The 12,116-nt window shown below is 35.5% G+C and overlaps 1 protein-coding gene across 1 annotated transcript in view; it reads right to left on the reverse strand.

The window, feature by feature from the left end:
- Positions 1-298: 298 nt before the first annotated feature.
- The window catches only part of CDC73 (cell division cycle 73), a 105,822-nt gene continuing 94,004 nt past the window's right edge, over positions 299-12,116 (reverse strand). Inside the window, exons 14-17 of the mRNA XM_062581644.1 lie at positions 10,818-10,979; positions 9,870-9,970; positions 6,030-6,171; positions 299-4,783 (exon numbers count right to left, since the gene is read on the reverse strand). Of these exons, the coding sequence (XP_062437628.1) occupies positions 4,747-4,783; positions 6,030-6,171; positions 9,870-9,970; positions 10,818-10,979 (442 nt within the window). The 3' untranslated portion in view covers positions 299-4,746. The remainder of the gene's footprint in view (positions 4,784-6,029; positions 6,172-9,869; positions 9,971-10,817; positions 10,980-12,116) is intronic.

A 12,116-nucleotide genomic window follows, 5' to 3' on the forward strand; every position in this document is an offset into this window, starting at 1 on the left:
GAAATAGCTCATCTCCTTTCATTCAACAGTGGCTTTCCCCATCAGGTTCCTGAAAATTTCATTTTAACTTGGAACCTTCAAAAACACACAGGTAAATTCTGAGTCCACCGACTATAAAGTTAGGCCAGAATTTATTATTTACAAACTCTTTCTACCAAACCTTCAGGCATCTGCAGCTTACTTCTGGCAATTTTCAGCGATACATGCACGAACCTTTGGAAGCAAGTTTTTCTGATGTTGAAATAAATCAAACTACAGCAAAAGTGAATTTACAGATGCAAATAAAAGCCCTGAATCGTGACATTTTTCTTAGAGATTTTATGCATCACTTCATATCAGTTTTACATGCAAAAGAGTCTGTGCATTAAAGTTTCAAATGTTTGAGATTGTTCTTTGCATTTGCATTTTTATAAAAATCTTATAAAGTTTAAACAAAAACAAATTTAGTAAATCAATCCAAAAGCACAACCTATCACTGTGTGCTACCTACCTACACACACTTGGCTTGATGAAATCTCATTATCCCCAAACTTATGCTCTCTGATAGCATCACAGCTGCAAGAAGTGTGATCTGCAGAGAAGTCCGTAACAGCCCAACAGGAGACATCCACTGGATGATAGATCCATTAAGAAACCATTGATTTGTCAAGTACAGGAGCTTCACTTAAACATCTTCATACTTAAAGTGATCATTGCCTCAGAAATATCGTATCACATGTTAACAGTCTCAAGGTAGAAAAAACACACAACAGAGTGGAAAGGTAAACTATGCAAGTGCTACTGAAATATGTTTCTGTTCAGAAAATGAAAGTAAAGCTGTCATCTCTGAAAAAAATCAGTTAAGTAACAAATGAACAAGTCTGAATGTCATTCACAGATTCTGGTTTGTAGCATATTTTTACACAGATTAGTTGAACTGTAACCTACTTGGCCAGCAATTTCTTCAGGCAAGGATTTTAATTTTTCATGAACACATTGCTCTAATAAAGTACTTGGCATTAGTTATGGCTTTTGAATTAAAATGCATTCATGACATTAAATTTTAAAATCACTATCTAAACCATCAATTTTGACCAGCTTCTTTTTTCTGTATAGTGTTCGCAAGAATTAGCAACTTAGTGCATATTTCACCAGCAAAAGAATGAAAGCTATGCTAATAGAACGTATTTTTGCAGGTTCCTGCAGAGCATGGTAGTATTTCATACACTGATTGCATACCAAATGAAAGTCAAAGCCAAATTTGTTTTCAGATAAAGGCTTATCTGACAAATATCACATAATAAGGAGTTGAACTCATGATCAAGGGCAGCTTAACACACATAACCCACTATCTCCGTTTTCTTCTGTATTCAAAAATAAAAAGGTTTATAGCATTGTAGAACAGCTCTATAAATTGTCTAGCTTAAGCACTGACTTTAGTGCATATTTATGAAACTATCTCGCTAGAAAATTTTCCAGGTAATAACTAAATAGCCAAGCCTACTCAGTTGAGGATGCTGATCTGCAATTTCTTTACATATGCAAGTCCATTTTAAAAAGCAGTTGCCCTACACTGCCTTATGACAAATTTCACCTTGTCTGCTTTGTTCAGGGTAGCACTCAGATAGCTCAAGTAGCATAAACAGCAGGTATTTCAGTTCTTAATATAAAGTCATTATTTCAAACATCCCTACTGGCCCCTGTATTTTTGCCACCAACAGAAATGATCAGCTGCTGACACTATGGAAGCCCAACAGCAGACTTCAAGCTACTTTTCATCTTGTTTTAGTACTTACAAAGCAGTGTAGAGCTGTGACACTTTAGATTTTTATTTGGTATTTGATTCCCATGCTAGTATCATTCCACTATTCAATAACCTGCAAGTGATATATTTTAACTGTATACACTTCTAAGCAGAGCATCAAATTTGCTCAACAGTAAGAATACAGTTCACTAAAACAGACAGCTGGTCCTACAGCTTCTCCAGTTCTTAGTATTGGTTTTCTTTATTATCCTATGTTAACTTGTAGATAAATCAAGCATAACATACTGTCTAAAAACCCAGCTGTGCTGCAAAATGCTGCTATAAAGCTTTTTCTTTTTTTTTCGTTAAGTCCAAGTAGTTTCATAATCTATGTGCAGACATTCAGGAAGGCAACAGGAGAGCTCTTCTCCTGGGTCTCCCACCTAATTTCCAAGACCAAGCTAGGTCTCCAACCTAATTCAGCTTCCAATAATGTCAGTAGGAATCTGATTGCAAAATGGCTCATTTTATGCTTTTTTATCATAAAATGCTACTTTTATGACTGACAAAACAAAAATGCACACTCAGGTGCCATCTCCTTCACAAATACACAATTTACAACTTGTGTTGTAAACTTCTGCAAGTACAGAAAAGGTTTAAGCTGAATCCATAGGAAATGTTACAGTTTAAACAAAGATTTCATGGATTTTGTTCTTCTGCCAGTTTCACATCCATTTAACTTCACTAGTTTTAGGGGAATTACTCCCAGTATATATAAGAACTGCATCAAAATCAGGCTGTCTCCTTAACTCATTGGACTTAGGATTACACATGCTTTTAAAAAACATGTGAAAGACGGGAGAGAGAGAGAGAAGATAATTGGACTTTGCATGCTTTAAGACCACTGTATAGTCTTCAGTGCATGTAAAGCACACTTTTCTTCAAAACTTGCTTTTCAAGATTGCTGTTCACTGTAGCATTTTTTTTTAACATAGGCCATAAAGTAGTGATTAATTCTGAAAAAAAGTTACATTTTCTAATTGGAACTATTTCAGAGTATAAAAAACCTGCAACATTGTTTAAAGCAGTAAGAAAAACAAAACAACCAACCAGCCAACCCACTCTAACACATATTTCCTCATGGTAGTGACTGTTGAGTTGATAACCACTACAGTTTTTCTAATTACAGCGCAGCTTAAAACAAAGCACTGGATGTTTTAGCTCACTCACATACGACATGGATAATTTTTTAATATGCTTAAGCACCGGGGGAAAAAAGCAGTCACTTCCACAAACCAACACAAATTGGGGAACTTTTAACATATTTTAAACATGTTCTGCGTTGCTTGCTCTTCTCAGTCACTTTGCAGAACTCATTCAAAAATCCACGTGAACTTCTTCCAATCTTTGTTATTCTTCTTTTTTTTTTTCTTTTCTTAAATAAGTCTCCATTAAGATAATTGTCTAAATTTAATAGTAGTCTTGGTACAGCAGGAATGAAAATACTACCAAAAAACCATCATAACTCACAGTCCTCACAAGTTTAATACAATTTAAAAAGCCTCTGAAGGAGATGTGCCTTCCAGTTTATTAAAATTGAAGGTAACATCAAATGAAAAGCAAAACTAAAGAAGAATAGCTAGAACAATTTACCTTTGTCAAACCTTAAATGTAAAGTATATTAAAAAAAACATGGTTTTGATTTTCAATCCCAGAAAAGTGTCTTTTCTATCCCAGAAAAATCCATGCAGGTGTTACAGTATTTGATCATTCTGTATATTGACTGGTACTTAACATCCACTTGATGTCATTAAACAGGTATATAAATACCACGAATTCATAAATATCAGGGTTTTCTAGCCTCAATTATGCTCATACGATAGATGAAGCAGATATACTCTTTGGTAACTGAAGTAGGCTTATTTTCCATTCTAATTAGTCACTCACATCAGCAAATTACAACTCCTGTAGATAATATGGGCTACTTTTATCACAAAAAATAGTAGAGGTGATATTAAAGGTATAAATGTAAGGAAGTTAAAATTATGCATTTCTCATGGTGGTTGTTCGGGGGGGGGGGGGGGGGGGGCGGAATCCAAACTCTCTCCCTTTCTATTCACTGTTTAATCTAGGCAACAGTTAGACTCATATATAAAGGTAATTTGGTAAGTGGGAATGTATACATGCACACTTTCAGTTTAAATAAAACGACTTGTGTGGAGAATGAAGATTTAATGTTAACATGACTTGAAAGGTATTCATAATAAAGTTTAAAGATTTAGTAAACTGGGACATTACAAATCCAAAAAAGTAGTTCTTGATTTTTCATTATCCCTTTTTCAACAAAGACTGACAGAATATACATATACAGGTTGACATTGAGTTATCCAAAACAATCTTCACTTTGCTCAGTTTGCAAGTCCTATTGACTAAAATGTAATATCATTCACAACAAAATATTCTCAGTAACTGAAACAATAAGCAAAGAAAACCAAAACTAAGCTCAGAAGCTAAGTGGTTCAGAAAGCCTTGGTAACACCTATGTGTGCCTAAGTGTGTCTATAATTTTTTTAATATATATATAATATATAGACACACACACACATATATACACACACAAATGTGCGCACATGCGCACACGCACACACGCTTTGTAACCTGCAGTGAAGATCAACCTATTTTCTAATGAAGAACAAAACACATTATTTAAAAATGTGGCTAATTTAACAAAACAGAGAAGAAACTGCTGCTATCAAAATATACAATTTGGATTGCAGACTAGAAGGCTAACATTATTAAAAAAATAGTTTTAAGCAAAACCCCTTTGCTTCTGAATAACAACAGGTATCAACCTGCCATAGCATGAAGCATCCAAACAAGATTTTATAAAAAGTTTAAACTGTGACCCTTCTTCATTTGCAAAGTTCTTGACAAATCCTATAGTGCGAGCTCTGGTCTCCAGACTGGAGCCTCTTTCATTTTTCTCAATCCATACTCCAGTAAATAAATGGCAGCTGAAGAATTCAGAATCTCAAGTGAGATTTGTGCTTTACCATATACCTACAAAATTAACAGAAAAGAATATTACTATTACTTTGGTAGTTATAGAAACTGTACTCTCAGAAATAATGTTGCACAGAAGAAATACAGTTAAAACTTCTTAGAGCATCAGCAAGTTGCAAAAGAGATGTAGTGTTTTATATGTCGTTTAGCTCTATCTGTCTCTACTAAAGGAGGGTCAGCTAAAATTTTTTTCCCCTCAAGAAAATTCATGCTGTCCAAGGCATAGGACTTCTAACATTGAGAGACTGAAGCTAAAGAAAACTCCAGCTCATTCTCGCAATTCAGATATATAGTTTTAGAGCCAGAAGCCATAGAAAGTTTAATGTTCAAAATTACTTAAGACAATTCCGATTGGATTTTTCTTTTTGAAGGCCACTCTTAACCATTCAAGCAGTTTTCTATGGAATCAACATGAAAAAAATTAAGTATTTATTAAACATATGGCTCTTCCTCTGTCTCTGTATTTCTTTAAGTGCTTTAGGATAAGGAAATTTCTTCTGTACAGCATGAGAGATATTACAAGGAACTTCCTCTACAGAGAGGGCTCTGAGCCCGTGAGAAACAGAGGGTCAGAAGCAGTGCTGCTCTTCACAGAACTGCTGGTGATACTCCATCCCTCACTCCTCATGAGAGGCAGTGCTAAGTACTTGGAAGGCTCCTAACATCAGAGTAAAAGGAACAGTAGTCCAAAACTCATCACGCATCACAGCTTTTCTAACCTCTTTCTTCTTGTATCGGGTACTCAAGAGCATTGGAGTAAGATTATGCTCCATGGCTCTTCTATCTTGAAGTACTTTGTCATCTATTTTAGACTGTCATTAAAGTGAGATGGAGCAAGAAAGCAGCAGAGCTCTTAAGCTCAGAACTGCAGTGCAGTCCACAGGAAGGGCTAGGAAGAAAAAAAAAAAAAAAAGAGAGAGGAAAACTCTGCACTAGATAGATTATTCTCTATTCCTTTCCTTCTGAGTAAAAGGACGTAGGGAATCACTATACTAATTGTTGGTTAATAGTAACTACTCTTCCTTTAAATTCGTACACATTATACTTCGAAGGTACATCATTTATAGCTTGAAGTACAAGGATACTGGTATATATTTAACCATATGGTTAAAGTCCAAAAAAGTAGTAGTTTCACTCTAACGTTGTTCAGACTTCTCTAAGCTATATATATTTCCTTGTTGCTTTAACGTTGCATTCCCAGAAAACAAGCATGACTGTAAAGGATTTTCAACAAGACATGTACCTGTCCAAAGTTTCCCAGAAGCGTAGAAATACTGGTCTGTCCAAGTGCCGTTTGTGGTAGCTTAATTCTAACACTGTTACATCCCATTTCTGTACATTTGGATCCAGACGTACTTCATCATATTTGAGATGGAAAGCTTTAACTACAGGAAACAGGAAAACATTTAGAGCATAATTAGATGAGTTTACAATGTTTAATTATTTGACAAAGAATATCCCCCTTTCTTTCCAGCCTAAAGTCTAAAAATAAATATAACAAACCTGTCTCTAAAAAAAGTCAACTGCTTAATAAATGGTACTAAACTAAATATAGTAGTTGGGGGCCAAAATCTAGCTCTCATGCTGTTACGGTTTTAAGTGAAAGGGCAGATCCTATTTTTAGATGCAGAGATTCCAAGAGAATAGGTGAAACTCGCTGCCAATTCAAACACATTTTCGTTGGGAAACTAAGACGTTCTTTCTGAACATCTCTGGGCTGTCCAAAAATTAATAAAGCACTTCTGAGACCACTGAGAAGTCTGGGCACTTCCTGAAAGTCTGGGTAGCGGGCTTTGACAGCAGAACGCCAGTACATCTCTAAAACATCACATGAAGCATTTTGGACAATAGCTCACAATAGTATTATATTAACACTCTGGGGAAATACTGTCTCATGTGGATTATACAAAACCTAAGCATTAACACAACGAGTACTGAGATTTTCCTGTGATCCCTCTTGGCTTGCTTGGCCAAATTATAACTCTTGATACAACCTCATGTAAAGTATTTAAGTCTTGTACAATTTCTATCTGGTAATTGATCTGATGCATTTTGTTTTGTATAGGTTTGTAACCTTTGAAGAAATTATGCACTCAATCTCACAAAGGACTGAATCTCAGAGGTAGTAAGGTAAGACAATAAGCATACAAGGAAGTCAAAACTTTTGTATATTTTGATATGGCAACAACTATGACATTAAAACTAAACGTAAAGTAGAAACAAAGACAAAAAAAAATTTTTTAGAGCTAACAGTCCAGGTCTGTTGGCCACTAAAATCAGATTTTGTAAAAATACAGAAAGATATCATATAAAATAGTGGAGAAAAGGCTTCCGAGAAACCAGCTTCAGCTGGGATCAGGTTACACCACATTCAGTGAGAACTCATAATTTAGAATAAAATCCCAAGGCTCAACAGGAAATGCTCCACTTAAAATGTCTGCCATAGTATCTTGCAGTAATGAATGAAGGCAAATTAAAAAAACTTACTTTGTTTGACTGGTACAGAGACTGCAGTCTTACTCTGAGTATTATTGGAAAAGTTAAACAGAAGCATTTGACCAGACTTTTAAGAACTAGTTATTTTACACATTGTGGTCATACCTTCTGATACCAGGCTCAGATTGCTTGTTCCACAGACTCCACTTAAGGTTTTAGCCAAACAGCTATAAAAATCAGTCTCCTCCTCCTTCTCACACATGGCATTCTTTGAAATGATATACCTAGGACTTTCTAGAAGAATGGTGTCTGAAGTTACCAATTTGTGCAATTAGCAAGTTAATGAAGTGACCATCTGGCTTATACCATTCCTAATTAAATTTCAAGCCTTGTGAATGAAATCAAGAATACATATACACTATCTTTGCCCCATAAATTAATGTTGGATGTTTTAAGCAAGTCCAGATGAGGCAAATCTGTGTATCTTGCATCTGTGCATTTACAGAGAACTTAATGACTGCCCAGCAGGACCTCTGCATTAAGGCTAAATAACATTGAGCAAAAGACAACTCACTTGCTGAACCTGAAAAAAAAAGATCAGTATTAAAGTGCACTAGTATGTTCTAGTAGCAAGACCTTTTACATGGTATTCAGATTAAACATTTGTTAATTAAAGTGACATAATTCAAAATTTTATTTGAGATGTTCACTTGCAGATGCAAAGATAAGCAACTTGTTTCTTATCTTTGAAGAAGAGATAAGAAACATTACACATTCAGTCCAGCCAGAAAGAAAACAGAGGAGAATGATTTTAGAAACTCTAGTAACAAAATGTGATGTGACATAGCAATTGAAAGAAATATGATCAATTTGACAGGCTCTGGTCTGATACAAATTTTACTGAGAAACTCCTTATGATAGCTGCCTTCTTTCCCCAAAATAAGCTTTGAATTTTTGTTAATGACCACCTGCCCAACAGCTTACACGAAGAATAGCAAACTGCAGATGAAACAATGGATTTCTGTAGAACCCCAAAACATATTTAGAAAGATTACTGAAGACACTGAATATGGTCTAAGTGGTAACTTTGAGAAAAAGTATAAAAACACAACCAGACTGACACTGCCTCTGCTCTCTCAATTTATATCAGCTTTATTCTGAATAAAGTCACTAGGGAAAGCCCTAGAGATACACTTATCAGGAAAATATTTTTCAATAGCTAGCTTTAGTGCAACTGAAAGCATCTCTAAAACTGAAAGAGGTGCATTTCAATGTACCTTTATGAGTCAGGTAGGAAGAGATATATCCTTCTTCCATTTGCAAATGTGTTGCAGTCTGTAGCTTCAGACTGAACTATTCAGCATAGGACCCTGATTTTTTTTTTTTTTTTTTTTTTTAAGCATGTTGCCAAAGCTTGGCATGACAATTCCTATGGCCATCTATAAATGTATATATACATACTGTTAAAATTAACAGGAACTAATAGGCAACTACTAGCTAGACCTTAAATATTTAACATTGTTTTTGCTGATTTTGCTTTTCATTATTTCCATTTTCTCTCTTTCTTCATTTTGAAGTGTTATTTTCTTCTTTCATTAGCCTCTCTTCTTAAATTCTCGCCTGTGGTGTATTATTTCATTCATTTTAGCTTGTAGACTCTTTCACTTCCTCCCTCCTCCAAGTTCCCCCTTGAGCAACTCATTCTACTTTCTCATTCACGGATACATTCTCAGCCTTCAGTCTGACTTTTCAGCTAGCATTCTCTTTCTAGCTTCTGCTTCACATACCAAAGATGTACATACATAGAAGCCAGCCAAACTTGTTTCCTCATCATACTGACTGGAAGAGGGCAGGCTGAACTAAGGCTCTTTGTGTGTACGTGTTGTGCGTGTTTATTTTATTTTATTTTATTTTACTCTATAGCTCAGAAAACACAGGACACTGTATGAGGCAAAAAGGTCTATTTTCTAAGGCAACTTAACAACGAAGCAAAGAAACACAGAACAGAAGCTTGTACTCTCTTTAGATATTACTGCACACGTCATAGTTACAAGACTGGTCTGGTAAACTGTGCAAGTGGTAGTACACTGGTCCAAAGCACACTGGGCTTAATTACTCTAACTCAAAAAAAACTGTTCAGATAAATACAGTGCTAATATTTACCTCGCACCATAAAAGTAGGTGAGCATATAGCACATAATTTGAATATAGAATTTCAAGATTTTGTCAGGCACTCCATCAAATTTGTAAAACATTCTTAATAAAACAGCAGCTGGTTAATCCTCTGTTCAAAAAAAGTGCCAAAACGTGAAGAAAGCTGGTAAACCTGTTCTCTCTGAAGTGTTATAATATACAGTATCTTTTTGCCTGTTTCAGAAACTTGGAAAGTAAATTTAAACAGTAGCTATTTCAAAACCTCTGGTAAAGACTACACCTCTGTGGGAAAATAAGATTTCCATGAGCTTCCATACATGATAGTAGAAGAGTAACAAAGAGCACAAGGTGACATTTGCCAGCTGCGTGAGGACTTGAGCCCTTTTTGTTCTCCCTCAAACATCCTAGTTCAGATTGTCCATAGGCATTAGCTGAGGGAAGAACAAAACAAAATCCCCAAACAAAGTAATGACCAGAACACTAAAAAACTTACTTTTTGCAAAGATATCAACAGGTGATCCATCAGGCAACAGCCAAGGCCAACCTTTGAACTGCCAAGCAGGACCCTGGACAAACACTGCCACTACACGATCCCTGTGAACACAAAAGGAGGTGTTGATGGCCTTGAACTTCTAAACATTGTGTTCTCTTAAAAGGAAAAAACACCTGTCTTTATTCCTGTGATGGCATTAATGTAAGGCAAGCAGCATACCTTAGCATACTTTTCATTGTAGTAACAGCAGCACAGAGCACTTAACTCTCCTGCGTGTCCATCGAGAAATATATTTTTAGCGCATTGGAGAAGTGGTTACAGACAAGAACTGTTTACAGTTTTTTCTTAAAATAAAAGCAGTTGATGATTCCACTTCCCCAGCCGGGGCTCTCCCTTCAAGTCAGCTTCTATCCTTGATCCCAAATTAACGAATCCGATTCACTTTCAAAACTTCAGTCCAGTGTTTATTGTGAGAGGGTCTTTTTTAATAGTTTTTTAAAAATTAATAATGCTAGATGTTAGAGGCCTGCAACTATACCTGCCCAACAAACTCTCATGTAGAAAGATGACTAAAAAGAGGGATTTTTCTCTCAGAGCATGTTTCAGTGACTTGCACAGTACAGTATGTCCAATTCTCAAGAATTGGAAAACTCACAGGCATATTCATATTCAAATTTCTGGACTATTTCAAACAAATCTATTAAAAGCAACTACCCTGCTCATACTGCTAAAATGCTGAAAGTTATGATTTATGAAGAAAGATCTTTAAAGAGGTTTGATTTTTTATTATTGTAACCTGAAACAAGAAGAAATTCCTACACAGTAACAATCAAATCTATCTTTATATACACGCTTTCACTTTTTACACAATTTAATAGAAATTTATGTCCTCTCCAAGTTCTGTATTCTCCCGATTAAGAAAGTTTTAAATGGAAAATCTGTTTTTACCAATCTTGTGGCATAAGCTTCAGAGGTTGGTCTACTACTCGATAAGGTACAGTAACGCTGACTGTAGTTCCCCCAGGCTGCATCTGGTCCTTCCTTCTCTGTATTAGAGTTTCATTTTCTCGTTGACAGCCTTGTTTCTTCTTTTCATCTGATGGTACAAACCTTAGGGAATAAAGAAGCATTCAGTAGACAAAAGTAATTTATCTCACATAGTCAACAGGAAAAGTAACAGCTGTATTGGAACTCTGCTTTACTGGCAACAGTCACAGAAGTCATCTCATTTCCAATATGCCAAGCCTCCATGACTACTCACTCAGTACAGCAAAAAGACATAAAAATAACAGTTCATATGTCTTCATAGTGAAAGCAGTCGTACTAACAGGTCTCTTGCACCTCAAAACTAAAGCAAGAGCTGTTTCTACACCCCTGTGGCATGCATGGCCTGTCTTACCACATGCACTGGCAAGTGGAAAACCAGAGTACAACAGGCTACTGGGTGGCAATAGCTCACTCTTCACTGACTGAGGGTACCCTAAGACACTAAGAAATGATTGCTTCATAAAGCAAATTTTATAGCTCTTGCCTTTGTGGAATTCAAACTCTAGCCATCAGAATTACGGCTCTTCAAGAAAGGTGGGATTTTTCACCCCCAAAAGTATTTATTTATTTATTTATAAGAGTGACTTTGCATAACCAGATGATTCATCTGGTTACGAAGATGAATTCTTTTAACACAGAAAAAGAAACTGAAGTTTTAGATTTACTTATTTGCTTACTAGCTTCCCTGGTAATTAATTATACTTGGAAAGTAGGGATAACATGATTCTCAATATGGAATCTTTGTAGGAAAGAAAATGCTTAAGATGTGACCACCAAATGTATTACAGATCTTTCTCTTTTCAGCCCCTACCTTAAAAGAACATTTTATACCCAATGAGAAAATTGTATTTTAGAAAAAAGTCAGATGCAATATCACATTTTTAAGCAGCATGTGGAAATTGTCAATAAATCTTCAAGGAAAAAAATTTATTTTCCTAAGTTACACAAACAACTGAATCCCTCTTCATGATTTAAGACTATTTCAAATATAGTAAGAAAGAAGGCACAACACATTTTTGAAATGTGCCAGTGTCTGCATGCAACTGCACTAGAAAAGCAAAAAGTTGAAAACAACTATGAATTGTGCATTAAAATTAACTGGTATTGCAAATATAGAAAAAGTATTATTTATGCAAAAGACAAAACTATAAATTAACTCATGCTTATCTGTCTAGTGCACATGCAACTAGAACATTCAAA

This window comes from Rhea pennata, chromosome 8 (genome assembly GCF_028389875.1).
Source record: "Rhea pennata isolate bPtePen1 chromosome 8, bPtePen1.pri, whole genome shotgun sequence".
In the NCBI taxonomy this organism is placed as follows: Eukaryota; Metazoa; Chordata; class Aves; order Rheiformes; family Rheidae; genus Rhea; species Rhea pennata.